Source organism: Oryza sativa, chromosome 2 (genome assembly GCF_034140825.1).
Source record: "Oryza sativa Japonica Group chromosome 2, ASM3414082v1".
Lineage (NCBI taxonomy): Eukaryota > Viridiplantae > Streptophyta > Magnoliopsida > Poales > Poaceae > Oryza > Oryza sativa.
In genome coordinates, this window is record NC_089036.1 from 3,170,408 (window position 1) to 3,185,716 (window position 15,309).

The window sequence follows — 15,309 nt, forward strand, 5'->3', positions numbered from 1 at the left end:
GCCGCAGCGCGGTGTGGCTGTGGCGCGGCGTGCATGGAGAAGGGGGGCGTGATTTTGCCCGGTTTTGACGCGGAAATGGCGTGATTTTTGCCCGGTTTTGACGCGGGTGCTCGTGCACGTAACACCATGCAGAGCCGCGGCAGGGGTTGGGGTTGGGTTTCAGTTCAACGTTGCAATGATCGCTCGCTAGCCTATGCTACCGTGGTAGTACTAGGAGTACGAGTTGTTCGTTGCTGATCCAGCGATCCTTCTCGCGTCAGAGAGGCGAGGCTGTAGATTACTAGAGCCATGATGATCCGTCCGATTTGAGTCGTGACATGACTGCATGTACGTAGCGTGACTGTGCGATTTTGTGATTGTTGTTGTTGTGTGTGACATTTTGATTTTGAGCCGTGGCAGTGACTGAGACTGACCTTGAGAGAGCGGAACGAAGCCAAGAAAGCCATATCTGTTGTCCTTTTTGCCTTTCTGCTACTGTCTCACTCTCCGGACGGATTGTACCGCCGCACCACTCCGGACGGACTGTACCACCATCTTATGGTTCTGGGCTTGGATTTTCGTTTACTCGCTCTTTAATTTCTTAAAGATAAGTTCTGTGAAAAAAAAATCTACATATATTTTTTTCTTCTACTTCCTCTATCCCATATATCAAGTTAAGTTAATTTAGTATATAATGCGATATATTGGATAGATGACCGTCTAGATTCATATTTTCATAGTATTACGATGTCTCATATTTCGTACAGATTAACTTATTTTGGACCTGTTCGGTAGGCCTAAATATGGCTGCAATACAGCCAGCCGCAACAGTGTTGCACATATAATCTCAATGGCTATGGTAGTAGCTACAGTTGCAGGAGTATTGCAGCCGAACAAGCGAAGGAAGTACATAATAAAGTAACTATTCAAATTTATAGTAGTACCCTTAAATAGCTATCGCGAAAAGTTAGATTGTCCATTAATTCATCAATTTCACCTATTTTGGGCCTAAGTAGGAGTATTGGCGATCATTTGGAAATGTTGGCATTTTGTGACGGAGTGAACATTTTCCAACCTTCCGATTGGGGCAGTTCTACCACTACCTTTTCAACTTTAGTAATTTTACCCTTATTTTTCTAATTGAGCATGCATTTGACAATTAGAGTTGGAAACAGAGATAAGAATTCAAATACCCCAAACATGATCGAATTCTTCTCCTCTTGCGAGCAAAATATTACCATGCGAAGAAAAAAATTATACACGACACTGGGTCAACATATTGTTGGTTAGGCCGAAACTGTCCATAATCCAGTATCAATGCTAATGGTTCCTGTTACACATTGGGCCGCAATTCGATCCCGTGGGAGTGGATACCGGCCCAATTCAAAGCCCATATGGTGCACCAAACTATTAGGGTCACATTACATGCTTACAACTCATGTCTCTTCTGCTGCTCTGCACGCCATTCTTCGCGGATCTGTCGCGCATTTCTCCCTTGATCCCCTTCTACTAGTGCTAATCCATTGAGATGAGAGGACAATTGGGGAGGTGAAATGAATTCAAAGCCGAATAAATGAGTTTACAAGATCGATATCATTATCTCCAGGATCATCCATGCCAATCTACGATCGCCGAGAGAAATCCGCTGCCGAGGACAGGGCTGAGACTGACGAATTGTCGTGCATCACACAAAGAGGTTTGAAGTGATGGTTTGTTCAATCTGATGTCTCAGTATTTGAAGGGTATTAATCTGATCTCTATCAACAAAATGTTCAGCCAAATCTGTTCTGTTTGCAGTTTTTATTTGTTAGTATTATTCATTCCTCTGTTCTTTTTTGTTGGATTATTAACTACTCTTCAATTTTTCTTGTCAACGTAATCTGAATCCCCAACCCAAACTGTAATTTTTTCCCCGTTTGCATTAACACCTCAAGTCCTCAACACTTGTATCATGACTATTGTAATGCATTTCGATATAATTACATCCACCAAGCAAACAAAATTCTTCTCTCTCATTTTCTTTCTAATCCCAGTGTATTCCGATAACGTTTACGTTACAAATTTTGAACCAAATTTTCTCATCTTCTCTACCATTTTCTATCTATTGGTACAACTGAAAGCAGCAGCAGCAGCAGCATCCCCCTTTTGGATACAGAGATGCACGAGAGAGGCGGCGGAAATACCGAATTTTACTCACGGTTTACATGATAAAGTTATTCACATTATCACATAAGAGGAGTATCAAATCCTGAGTGGTGAAAAAGAGATAGAAGAAAACGAAAACAAAAAGAAAAAAAGAAGAAATAATTATCCGTGTCTATGGAGGAGATGGTAGAGAGCTTCTTCGCAGTAGCAGCAATGGCGATGGTTGGATTGGAGCACAGCAATCCAGTACCAGTTCGTCGGTTCTTGCTGCTTGCTGGTTGGTCGTGGTCGTGGTCGTCGTAGGCTAGAGTTCGCCGGAGATTGCTGGAGACGGCTGGTCGTGTGCAGGCTAGAGGTGGAGCAGCGTGTCGCAGCGCCAATCCATCTCGTCGGCTTCGGCGGCGGCGGCGGCGGATGGGGACGAGGCCGGCAGGTTCAGATCGAACGGCAGCGGCGAGCAGCGCGGGGCGGCGGCCTCGTCGCCGGCGCCCGAGGCGCCGTCCTCGCAGAGCACGGAGGAAGAGGAGCCGCAGTAGCTGCGGCAGTCCTCGTCGGCGGCGGGGTTGCTGCCGCCGTTGCGCGGCGGCGGCAGCCCGAGAGCTCCGGCGGAGGCGGCCGCGGCGGCGACCGTGACGCCCCACGACTCGACCGTGCTGCTGTGGCTAGACGTCGCCGCCGCCGCCGCGGGAGGGAGATGCTGCGGCGGCTGATGCTGCGGCGGCGGAGGCGGAGGCGCGGAGGAGGAGGTGGAGGGGGGGAAGTTGGTGCGCGCGGCGGCGCCGCGGAGCGACCTCGCGGCGGCGTCGTAGGCGCGGGCGGCGGCCTCTGCGGAGTCGAACGTGCCGAGCCAGATCGGGGTCTTCTTCGCCGGGTCCCGGATCTCGGCCGCGTACCTCCCCGACGGCCGCCTCCTCACCCCACGGTACCTCACCTCCCCTTCCCCCACCCCCACCCCCGCCATCGCCGCCGCCGGCGGCAGCCTCGCCCTCCTCATCGCGATCTCCTCCGACGAGGCGAGTAGCCCTCCTCTCTCTCTGACTCTTCCTCTTCCTCTCTTTTGGCTCGTCTCGTCTCCTCCTCCTTCGCCTCGAGCACCTCGACTATGCGTGCGTGCCCGCGCTGTTTGGTCGGCACGCCCACCCCGTCCCGGTGTCACTGACGGGGTGGGGCCCACCACGACCCGGGCGTCGGTTTGTTTTATGGCGCGTCCCCCGACCGCGTCCGGGGCGTCCACGTCGCGGGGCCGGGTCGCGTCGCGGCGTGTTTCCTCATCCGCCTCTTGGGGTTGGGGTTGGGGGGGTGGTAAATTGTGGGGGCGTGTGAGCGAGGGGGAGGGGCAGGTGTGGTGGTGGAGGTGGGTGCGGATCTTTATCGTGGCATATGGTCCGGAGGAGAGGTGGAAGGGTGGAGGAGGTGGTCGTCGCGCTGCGTACCACTAGCGAGGCATATTCGCTGCGCCCTGCCGGCCTCGCTCGGCCGTGCACCTGCTGCCTGCTGCTGCTGGCTGCCGTGCAGGTTGTGGAGATGATCAGATCAGCTGGGATCTTCGAGTTCAGACTTTCAGGCCTGGGGGCTTAGGGCCGTTTTGGATTGGATTGAACCCAAAATGTTGGATTGAACCCAAAATGTGTCTAACCAAAATTTTTTGGTAACTTAAATAATAAATATACGTTTAGATTTAAGTTAAATAATTAATAGTGGCCATGCTTAATTTAGCCATATTTTAAAATCTGGTATCAAACCAAACATAGGCTCTGTCCTAACCAAAAATTGGTAGTGTGTCTAGTGTTAAAAATTGCCTACTACTAGATTTTAACACTAACCAATGAATTGGTATGGTAGAAAACCAAATAGGCTCTTCCTTTTTTGAGTTTTTAAATCTAGATTTAAATCTAAGAGCTTAATTTTAAATTTAATGTGGAAGCTTTTTCATGGCGTTTGATTACCTAGTATTGCCTTTTCAACAACTATGATTAGTTTATCTATGGCCAGGGTTTCTCAAATCGTCAGTAACCGCGCGGTTACCGGCGTTACTGCGGAGGTACGGTAATAGAAATAACGTGGTACGGTAATAGAAATAACGTGGTAACCTCCTTAAATTCAAATAAATTTAAAAAATAATTTAAATTTTTGATAAATTTTGCACAGTTTCATACGGTTTTTCACGGTAACCGTGCTTACCACCGGGGCGCGGTAACCCCCGGCCCCGACGGTTTGGGAAACCTTGTCTATGGCTCATAAGTTGTGAAAAAATATATTGTTATAAAATTTACGAGTAAAACTTTTATATCGGTCTAAAATACAATGTTGAAAATAAATTAAGATGAGAAAATTTCAAAAACAAATCGGTCTTAAATAAGTTTTAAATTTTGGTTATGGCTAATAAAACAACAAATGGGCGATGAGAGGCTAGTTTTCTTTCGTTCACTCGTTTGTTTCTTTGTTACTTGGATCCTGTGTCTTCGCCTTGTAATCCAAAATAAACACGTCACAACGTTGTGTCCAATAGCGTCTCTGAATTTGGAGACATTCACAGAGCATTTGCAAAAGATGGGCAGGTAAAGTAGAAAACCGTCCATGTCTCGCCTTGACAACATATTCCTTCATCATCAGGTGTCACTCACATACAGTGTCACGACTCACGACCGAGCGGGGTCATCTTTATCTTACAACTGACGAGAGGTCAGCGGGCTCACTCGTAAGGGTTCCTGAAGTTCTTGAGGAGCTCCGGGATGTCGTACGCGAGCATGTCGTCCACGGCCTGCACCAGCTTGGGCTTCATCTTCTCGAACTTGTCGATGTTGTACCCACCCAACACCTCCTTGAAGTGCTCAACGTCAGGGAAGTCTCCGGCTGGAAGATGGTACTCCCTTTGGACCTGTTCCAGCAGTTTGAATTCAGATGCAAGCAGGTGAAGATTATGGAAAAAAAAATAATGCAGTTATAAGATCCATTTTATCACTGCGGTTGGAAATGAGCTTCTTGTGATGAATATAGATCGAACTATCCTGGCAATTAAGTTGTTTGTAAGTACTACTAGTACCTTTGCAAACTCATCACCCAGGTTGTCTATGAGTCGCTGTTGAGCCTTAGCTTTCCCCATCATTGCAGGCATCTCCTTCTTTAGATGGCCAATTATGTAAGCATGAATCTTAGCAGCTCTAGCACGTTTAACAAACTCGTTGACCTGCAAGTACAAATGGCGACATTCATTGAAAATTCAGCAGTTGAAAAGAAAAAAAAATCAGATAAGTGGGAGAGAACATCATACCCGACGATCACAGGCCTTCTTGGGTATGTCTTTCAGATCACAGAGGAGATCATCTTGCTCTTTCTCAAACAAGTCCTTTCCAATTGGTCCAACAGCTGATTCATTCACTGGTTTGTCATTGAATGACCTGCAAACATTAGTTTCAGAGTGAATTTCAGTTTTCAACAACCTCCATCTAACTCTGAGAGATTTATATAGTATTTTGCTCATATAATTAAACAGTCAGTTACTAGCGATGCTTTTAGACTTCTAAAAATATTCTAAGTACAAGTTTTATGATTGATACAGGAATTATACAACATCCAGTCAGTCAGTCAGTCAGTCACCAGAATCAAGATTACGACAGCACTATAAACAGAAGCAAAAGATGGGGTGTTAAATAATTGAAGATGTAGGAATTTACCCGATATAAACACGCGCGACCTCAGGGGTATTGAGTACTTTCCCAAGAGACCACATCAGTGCACCATACACTCTCATAAGCTGCAGCATGAATAAGGGGATTATGTGATTCTGATGCACAACATAGCACATTTTAAAACAGAATATGGTGTAACACTTCCCGTATTGATTGCAAGGAAAACCTCTACCTGCTGAGTGTCAACTTGGTCTGCCTTATTCAGCACTACACGTATTTTGTCATCATGGCCACGTAAAGATGCAATCACACGTTTGAACTCATCACTGATATCAAGCTTATGAGGATCAAACAGAAGAAGAATAAGGTCACACTTAGCAGCAAACCATGAAGTTATGCCGGTGAAATCATAGCTACGCTGCGTCCGCTGCTTTTCACCAGACAGGACACCGGGGGTGTCCACAAAGGTGATATGATCGAGCAGCTTCATGGAAGAAAAAAAAATGGCTTGTATCAGTTTGTGCAATGAATGTCTTTCTGTATGTGTTAATATCACCAATTGAAGCTTACCGGATGTGGCATCTGAGAGCACTCGAACTTTGACAGAAAAGCACCGCCAAATGTCGTAAGACCAGTGAATGGCATATCAGCTTGAACAGCAATAGTATTGCCAGGAATAGTCCTTTCATCAGATCCAGACTAGTACAAATAAAGAAGAAAAATGAGAGACTAATGGGATCATTATGTAGCAGCCTAAACAACATTGTAAAATCACCAACAGATTTCAGAAGCCATATTTTTGCTAACAACTTAAAAAGAATCAATAAATGTTCTACAGGTGTGCATTGAATGAAACTTTGATGAAAACCTGTAGTTCCATGATGTAAAATGGATAACAATAGTTGTGTTTTTATCCAATGTGTGCTGCTGAAGGCAATTCATCCAATAAATAATCTTAACAGCTGTAGAAAACACGATATGGTATATGACTAGTCCACATGTGAACCATTCAACTTAGAAGAAAGGGAGTATAATGTATGCCACCCTTGCATCTTACAACCGACCAACCTGATATTGTCAACTGATAAACTTTTTAATCTATTGACAATGAATGATGAAGCAGCTCTAACTTGGTTTTTTTTCTTTTGCTGAAATACGACCAAAAATGGTACTTTGAAAGCACAAAATATATTGAAAACAAGAGTATACAAGAAAACAAAATCAATCATATGCAATTTTCCTGCTTTATAAAAGATCCCCCATAGTTCATATGCTCAAGTAATAGCTAACTCGATATCACTGATGCATGTTATATTAAATACTCATGTTAACATTTACCATGACAACAACAAATCGGTCAGTAGTGGGCTCTGGTCCAACATGAGCTCCTGCAGTTGAAAGGGAAAAATTAAAGTTATACTCTGATTATATTAGAAGAGACTAACGTTAAATTGTGCAGTGTGGCTAAGAGTGGAACTGAAATATTATGTATTACTACACTATTAGTTCAATCACAGAACCTGGATAACTTGTTTGCAGCAGATGCTTAATGAAAGTTGTTTTCCCTGTAGAATATTGACCCAAGAGCATAACCATTGGTTTTGCATCAAAATCACTGCTTGTCTGGAAAATGGTACAATTAATGTAATGATATGTGAGAAATAGAGCAATAATCCAATTAGCATGAAAGTATTCGATATATTTTCAATAAATGTGAACCATCCATACCAATAACGGGGAAGCAAAATCGTTGAACCGGTATGCAACCTCCAGAGGCTTCAGTTTTTCTACGTATAGTCTTTTTAAGCCATCAATTACAGAAGTAACAGCAGTCAGGGGGACCTGCATCTGCGGACAGAATGAAGGTACAAAATCATTAAATTGTTAAGCTGCAGACCGCAGTACTAAGAACATTTCGATGACTCAACAATAAACTATAAGAGCAAGAAAATGATATTAGCCCTGAAGATAAACATGATAAAAGTGCACGAAAATCCTGAAACACCACCACGTAAGTCTAGTACCTTCTTTGCTGATTTTGAACTGAACCAGCTATTAGCAGAATGCACTTGAACCTGAGGGGCGCCTGCACGACAGAAAGAAGTTAGCATCACAGCCTACTCATCACTGACATCATTCACCAGGTGGTACCCTTGGGAGCACATTTCTTACCATTTTCTTCTGGGTGTACTCTCTTTACCCCAGCCTTTGATCTCTGAAAATGCCATTGCAACATCACAGTGAGATTTTGAAATGCGTCAGAATTACACCAAAGCCATAGATTGTAAACTTACCGCAAGTAGTTCGTCAAGACCTTCCATCACAGGTGGATCCAAACTACTCAGGTCTGCAAGAATCACCATAAATTCAGGGGACATCCACACAAACACTGAAATACAGATCGCAGCATCGCAAGAGAAACAACCTTCGCGCTTCAGACTGTCCTGAGTGATCTCCTCCCCCGCTTGCGCCAGTGACACGAGCTGCATTTGCGAATCGCAACAGAACAACACAATCAGAAACATCCTCTCGAATCAGCAGCAGTCACAGAACGACGAACTGTAACGGATAAAGGAAGAGGCGAAGTGGAAGCAAAACCTGCATCGCGGCGACGAACTCGCCGAAGCCGAGGAACCCCTGCCGCTTGGTGTCCGCGATCGCCCAGACCTTGGATCAACACAGATTTATCAAAAAAAAAAAATCCAAAAGAAACCACCCGACTCAAACAAATCCAAAACCAACTCGCGGCGGCGGCGCACCTGCTTGAGGTCGGCGCGGGACAGGCCGGACATGGCGAAGAACTTGGTAGCATCAGCACCCGTGACACGCCCATCTCCATCTACACCACCCACCACCCACCACCGGCGAACCAAACCATCAGCGAGCGATTCTGGGGCTCTCGAAGTCACACACACAGAGAGATCGAGCGCGCGCCGAGGCGGCATACCTGGGTCGGCGACGGCGAACCAGCCGGCGTAGATCTTGTGGTGCTCCTTGGAGCAGGCCGATCGCGCGAGCTCCATGCCTCGTCGCGGCGGCGGCGGCGGCGAGGAGGAGGAGGAGCAGCAGAGGCGGAGGCGGAACGGAAACCTGACGAGGTGGGGGTGATGCGGGGTGGAAGAAGTGGAAGGGCGAGGCATTTTTGAAAAAATTCGGTGGGGCCCACCTCGCCACGCTCGCACGCTCCCCTGCGATTTCTTTTCGGTTTTTTAATTGGAGCGGAGACAAAACGGAAAATTTTGAACGAGAGAAATTGGATTTGAATCCAACAAAGGCGTGTTGATTTTTGTTTGGGCTGTTGTGCCGCTGTGGGCTGTTTGTTCCCCGAATGGGCTGAATTTGTTGGATTGGTTTTGTAAGTCATCGATTCGTGGAATAAGTTCACTCTAGGTCCCTCTATTTGTCACCCTCAAAACCGGGTACAACCCGTCCCTCAACTTATGAAAACCGGGCAAACGAGGTCCCTCGGAGGTTTTGAGGGTGGTTTTGGCTGACGTGGCGCCTACGTGGCTTGTTTAACTAGTTCTCCGTCCCACGTGGCATTGACGTGGCGCTTACGTGGCATTATATCTTGAAAAATTAATAAAAAAACATGGGACCACCTGTCAGCGGCACAAATTTTTTTTTAAAAAAGCGGGCCCACGTGGGCCGACAAGTCAGATAATAAATATGGTGGGCCCACATAGGCCCCACATGTCATCCTCAGCCCCCCTCTCTTCTTCCTCCTCTCTCCCCATCTCCCTCTCTTCAACTCTCTCTCTCTCCCCTTTCCTCTCGTGGCGGAGAGGCAGCGGCGCTCGCCGCGCGGCGGCCGGCGGGAGAGGAAGGGGCGGCGGGAGGTGGCCCTGACTGCCGCAGCCGTTGAGCCCACAGGGCGTCACGCTTTGTCGGCGAGCGCGCAGAGGAGCGTCGACCCGGCGGCGGGGGAGCGGCCGCGTCGTCGTCGTCGGGTGCGTCGTCATCCGCGGTAGCGCCGCCGAGGCAAGCGGAGCTGCTGGTGCGGTGGCTACTGCAGCCAGCCGACTTCCTCCACCGATGAAGCGTCGACATCCGCCAGGCTCCGCGGCCACAGGGTGTCCCCATCGTCGGGGGGATGGGCCCCTCGCCGGCGCCCGCCTCTCCACCTGCCGACCCTGAGCTCCTCCGCCTACGCCGCTGCCAGTCGCTGGATCTCCTCCATCCTCTGCTCCAAGCCGTTGTCGGGTGGCCGAATCCCCTCCGAGCCTGGCCGATGGGGCCTCGCCTCCTGCTGTTCGCCGGGGCACCGAGGACGACGCTCGTCACCGGCCTTTGCTCCACTCCACAGCTGGTCGCCACCGTCGACCTTCGCTCGGCCGGGCGCGGTCCACTCCTGCGTCGGCACGGCGGGAGCGGGAGCGGCAACAGGGGAACCACCTTACCCCGAGCGGCCACGGCGGGTCAGGGAGGTGGGCAGTGCCGCCGGTGGCCGGGCTGCGGCGGCGGTTGGGGTCGTGTCGTCGCCTTGTCGGTGAGTGCCGGCGGGCGCGGGCTACGAGGATGCGGTGGAACAGGGCGGTGGAGGAAAAGTGGGGGAGAGAACGACATGTGGGGCCCACGTGGGCCCCACCTTTTTATAATTTTTATGTGAAACTGACATGTGGGGCCCACGTGGGCCCCACCTTTTTATAATTTTTATGTGAAACTGACATGTGGGGCCCACGTGGGCCCCACCTTTTTTATAATTTCTATGTGAAACTGACATGTGGGTCCTGCGAGGTTTATTTATTTTTCGGGTTGAAAATTGCCACGTAAGCGCCACGTCAATTCCACGTGGGACAGAGACCTAGTCAAACAAGCCACGTAGATGCCACGTCATCCAAAACCGCCTTCAAAACCGCCGAGGGACCTCGTTTGCCCGGTTTTCGTAAGTTGGGGGACGGGTCGTACCCGGTTTTGCGGTCAAGGGACGAAAATCGGACTAGGCGACAAATAGAGGGACCCAAAGTGAACTTATTCCTCGATTCGTGGATTTGGTACAAATTGAATTTTGTAGACTAAAATCAAGTGGTATATTATCTCTTTTTGGTACAAATGTTGACAAACCATCACTTTATTATAGTCTTAGCATCTCTGACTCCAAGAAATTTTGGAGCAAGATACATAACATGCTATAAAAGGCTTATGCTTATTTGGTATCAAACACACATCTAAAAGTGAAAAAAAAAGAGAAAGTAGGAAACCGCCAATACTTCCGATCAAATCATCACAATTACAAGGGTTGTAAAATGACTTTTAACCTACTTTATCGTTACATATATAACATAATTTACTATTTTACTCGAATAAGCGTATCTCAACTGGGTAGGTTTTTGGTGATGAAACCTATCCACCGAATTCAACTCGTAGACTTGACACAAGTGCTCATATTTATGACTAATTATTCTTTCAGTGATAGACGATCTACCCATCAAGTGCAAGGTGCCTCTTATCTCTTGTGGCTTATACCAGTCCAATCTTTGAAAGGAAATGTCCGTGATGGACTTTATCAATCTCAAAACATGTTGGTTCAATCTTCAGAGATGTTCATAGAGATAGGGTGTGCCATCTATTCATAGAGGTGAGTGTGTGCATGTTTGTGGGCGTCTACGTTATACTGCTTTTTGAAAAAAAAAGAATGTAATACTCCATGTATTCATCCGTTTCATATTATAATTAGCAGTAAAACTTATTTAAGATTGACTAAGTTTCTGAAGACGTATAGTAACATCTACAACATCAAATTAGTTCCATTAAATTTAATATTAAATAAATACTTTGATAAAATATTTGGTTTGTGTAAAAAATATTGCTATGTTTTTTTATAAAATTAGTTAAACCTAGAAAATTTGACTTAAAGAAAAAAAAATCAAAGGAACCCGTAAGAAACGGAGGGAGTAATATTTTTACACCATGAGACTAAAGTTTTGAGTTATGATGTGGCTTCATCACGGCCTTAGGATGGAAAATCAAGGGCTAGAACGCAGCACAAAAATCACTGCGGCCAAGGCGGAAAACTAGCGGTGTCACTGCGGCCGGCGAAGGCGGAAAAAGCTCTCAACCAAAACCGCAAAACCCTTATCCCTCCTCTCCTTTCCTTCCCCCCAACCCTAGCTCCACCTCCACCTCCAGCCATGGCGGGCAATTGATGGTAAGCACCGCGACGGAATGTTCGCAGCCGGCGACTCAGCGTTGTTCTGTGAGTTTTTTAGGAAAAACAAGTAGGAAATGAAAGGTTCAATCATTTAGTGGTTGTACTTCTGGTCAGACAACACCTATATATTGCAACCCGGGATTTAAAGGGGTTGTAAACCGGGACTAGAGAGCCCTTCCCCAGTAGTGTATTGTTCTTCGTGGTGGCGCAGACCAGGTATTTACTATGACTTATCTTCTTATATATTTAGCCAATTCTACGAAACCGAGGATTTACCGTATTCAAGTTGTTTGCATTGTCATGCTATTTCATCGAGGAAGCTGAAAGAAGTCTACATGGTGCCATCATTATTGTGAGTAGAGCTGTCAAGAACCCAACAGTTGTGCCTGGTGGTGGTGCTATGGACGTATGCCAACTTGTCAAGATTAATGGTTCCATCTGTCAAGATGTAGTAAGCTGATGTTGCAGTTCTATTTTTTGTTAGATGGAAGTAAGCAAGTATCTCCGACGACATGCAAGGACGATAGTTGTGAAGTCTCAATTTTTCGTACATTCATTTGCTAAAGCCCTTGAGGTATACTCGTTCTCTTTCTCGCGCGCGCGCAACTATTTGTAATTTGGTATCTGATCAGAGATTTTTTTACTGTCCTTGAGCCTGTGCAGTACCAGATCCTCGCTGTCCATCTAGCCCAATCCAATGGCTGAGACAGCCTCTATACCGCGTGGTACTGTAGAATCGATAGATGCGGTACCATGAGTGGGAGGGTATTTTTGTCTTTCTCCCCGCATCGCACGCATCTTGCACGTTGATCTCCTAGCCGTCGCACCTGAGCGGCTGCATCGGCATCGGCACCAGCGCCGCCGTGGTGCCTCGCATGCAGCTACTAGCACCACGGGAGCCGCTGCCGCACGGGCCCCTGCTGTTGGTCGCAAAGACGGCCAGGAACTCCTCGTCAAGCAGGCGAGGTCACAGTTGGCGTCATCTTCGTCTTCGGGCCTGTTTGGCACAGCTCCAGCTCTAGCTCCACCCCTCCTGGAGCTGGAGCTCAGCCAAACAGTTTCAGCTCCACCAAAACTGGGAGTGGAGTTGGGTGGAGCTCTCTCACAAAATACACTAGAGTTGTGGAGCTGGGTTTAGGCAGCTCCACAACTCCACTCCAGACTTAACTCCTGGAGTTAAATTTAGGAGTTGGAGCTGTACCAAACAGGTCCTTCGTTGGGGCCACAACGAACAGCGAATAGCAAACAGAACCGGCGCGAGGTCGCGATGGAAGGGGATGGAACAGCGTCCGATGGAAAGTCCTTTTCAATTTTTCATAGCTCTTTGTCCCTGTTCCTGATTATTGATTTTGGTTTCTGTCAGTAAATTTGACAGCCAACCGATGAACTGTCGATTAATTGTTCGGTTGTGTCCACGTATACATCACTTTTTTTTGCAACCTTACACATATACCTCACATTTTCTCAAACACGTTACTGGACATTTAACTTCTCGCTCATTCAAAATGAACTCGTCAGCCGTCATACCGGTTATTCCAAGACAACTTCATGGCAGTGCTGGATTCACTGTTTCTCCCTAAGTAGCAAGGACTTCCATTCACTGTTTTAATCAACTCGACTAAAACCTTCCTAACTATCATGATAGTGCTGGATTCCAGATTCGATCTCTCAACCTGCTCATATTTCACCTGGATTAAATAAAGGGTTGAAAAAATATCTAGCTTATCCTATCTTAATACAATTGGATGGCTAACTCCTTCTAGCCATCCCAACAATTTTTTTTAAGTAAAACCATAGTATCGATTTTGGTATGCACTCGAAAAATGATAGTGGTAACCTTCCTAACTTGCCTCTTATGCTGTAGTTATTTCAGTAAGGTGATGAAAAATTCTTGTCAAACAGATTAACTATCCCCGGATCACCTTTGAACAACATGGTTTTCCGCGTGGAATTTCATTGTTTGTAGCAATGTCTTTATCCTGGTTCTGTCCCGTATTCAAAACCAATTCCTGCCCATACTTCAACATTTAATATTGACTAACATAATACATCCCTCCTTAGTACTTCACCCATTTCATAATATTCATATGGATGTGGAAAATCCATATGAATATTAGTGAATCTAGACATACAACCATATAAATATGAAAAATATTACAATGACTTAGTTCTTCTTATACAAGGCGAAGCAAGCTGCTAGCGCGACGGCTGGACCGTGGTGATTCTGGTGAAGGTGCCATGCGAGGTCGCGGTCGGCGGGGCACGCGCAGGCGGTAATTCTGCCAGCATCTTTTGGGGTTTCTTTGTGCGGCATCCTGCATTACTTCTATCTTTAAAAAAATCTATTTTTTTACATTTTTTTTACAAAATTCTAAGAGCAAGTTTAATAGTGTAGCCCACTATTAGCTCCAATACATCTATAGCTGATCTAATAGCCTATTCATACAATAGTTGCTTACTATACTATTAACATATGGTCCCACCTGTCATACACGTATTATGTTTTGGAGTCCGTGCTGCAGCTGGCTACAGATCTGTAGCCTGCTGCTCTTCTCTATTATCTTTTATATCATTAAAATATGTTTATAGCTGGCTAATAGTCTGCTATTGTACCTGCTCTAAACATAGCATATGCTCATATTCATGGATAAATAAGCCCAAATTCATGTATAAGAGTTATTCTTTTATAAAGGGTACAACCTTCCAGTTTTTCTCTGCCAAATGCCAGAGTTTTTGTTCTTGGGCCGTGTTTAGCTCTAAACTTTTTTTTAAAACTTCCAATTTTTTCATCACATCAAAACTTTCCTACACACATAAACTTTCAATTTTCCCATCATATTGTTCTAATTTTAACCAAACTTCCAATTTTGATGTGAAAAACACAGCCTTGGTAACCAATAAGCTAGCCATCCTTATTGTATACTCCATCCGTCCAAAAAAAAAAAGTCCAATTCTAGATATGTGACTAGATTCATCTATAGAATTAGACTTTTTGGGACGGATGGGGTATTTTGTAGTTGGTGACAGTTGTGATACAGTAGCTGTCGGCACGGATCCGCACAAATCATGCTCCCCTGCCGTCAGTACCACTCAGTTTCATTGTCCATTTTAACACCCGACACCTGTGCTAATTCTGGGACCATGTTGATGCTGGTGTGGGCTCCCATCGGATGGACTATTCAACTAAAGAAAAAGCCAAAATTTAAATTTTCAAACTAAATTTTGACATTGATTTTGAGATATTTTTAACGTAGTTTCTTTTTCAGCATTGACTTTTAAGGCACTCCGAACACATATATAAAAGTTTTACCTATAAATTTATTTTTATTCTATTGCAGGGGCGGCGCACGCGGGTGGGCGCGGTCGGCGGCCGGCAGTGGACGAGCTGTCTAGGCTTAGGGGATT

At 46.1% G+C, this 15,309-nt stretch overlaps 2 protein-coding genes across 2 annotated transcripts; both read right to left on the reverse strand.

The window, feature by feature from the left end:
- Positions 1-2,148: 2,148 nt before the first annotated feature.
- On the reverse strand, positions 2,149-3,193 carry LOC4328362 (ethylene-responsive transcription factor 3). The gene has a single exon (XM_015768337.3). The coding sequence runs from the start codon at positions 3,116-3,118 to the stop codon at positions 2,474-2,476; it is 645 nt and encodes a 214-aa protein (XP_015623823.1). The 5' UTR covers positions 3,119-3,193; the 3' UTR covers positions 2,149-2,473.
- A 1,490-nt stretch (positions 3,194-4,683) lies between these two features.
- LOC4328363 (EH domain-containing protein 1) lies at positions 4,684-8,914 on the reverse strand. The gene is made up of 16 exons (XM_015768478.3): positions 8,701-8,914; positions 8,513-8,592; positions 8,352-8,420; positions 8,179-8,236; positions 8,048-8,100; positions 7,926-7,968; positions 7,778-7,839; positions 7,482-7,601; positions 7,274-7,376; positions 7,092-7,141; positions 6,324-6,452; positions 5,986-6,237; positions 5,799-5,878; positions 5,396-5,522; positions 5,168-5,311; positions 4,684-5,002 (listed from the first exon to the last, which is right to left on the reverse strand). Exons 1-16 carry the CDS (start codon positions 8,891-8,893, stop codon positions 4,817-4,819), a joined length of 1,749 nt encoding a protein of 582 aa, XP_015623964.2. The 5' UTR covers positions 8,894-8,914; the 3' UTR covers positions 4,684-4,816.
- Positions 8,915-15,309: the final 6,395 nt, after the last annotated feature.

What these genes read in the sequence shown, in the direction of transcription:
- LOC4328362 (XM_015768337.3), bottom strand. Translation starts at nt 3,118, where the DNA reads ATGAGGAGGGCGAGGCTGCCGCCGGCGGCGGCGATGGCGGGGGTGGGG.
- LOC4328363 (XM_015768478.3), bottom strand. Translation starts at nt 8,893, where the DNA reads ATGCCTCGCCCTTCCACTTCTTCCACCCCGCATCACCCCCACCTCGTC. An exon ending in AGTTCGTCGCCGCGATGCAG is followed by an intron (nt 8,237 to 8,351) that starts GTTTTGCTTCCA and finishes TCGCAAATGCAG; the next exon opens with CTCGTGTCACTGGCGCAAGC. An exon ending in GCTCTCAGATGCCACATCCG is followed by an intron (nt 6,238 to 6,323) that starts GTAAGCTTCAAT and finishes TCTTCCATGAAG; the next exon opens with CTGCTCGATCATATCACCTT.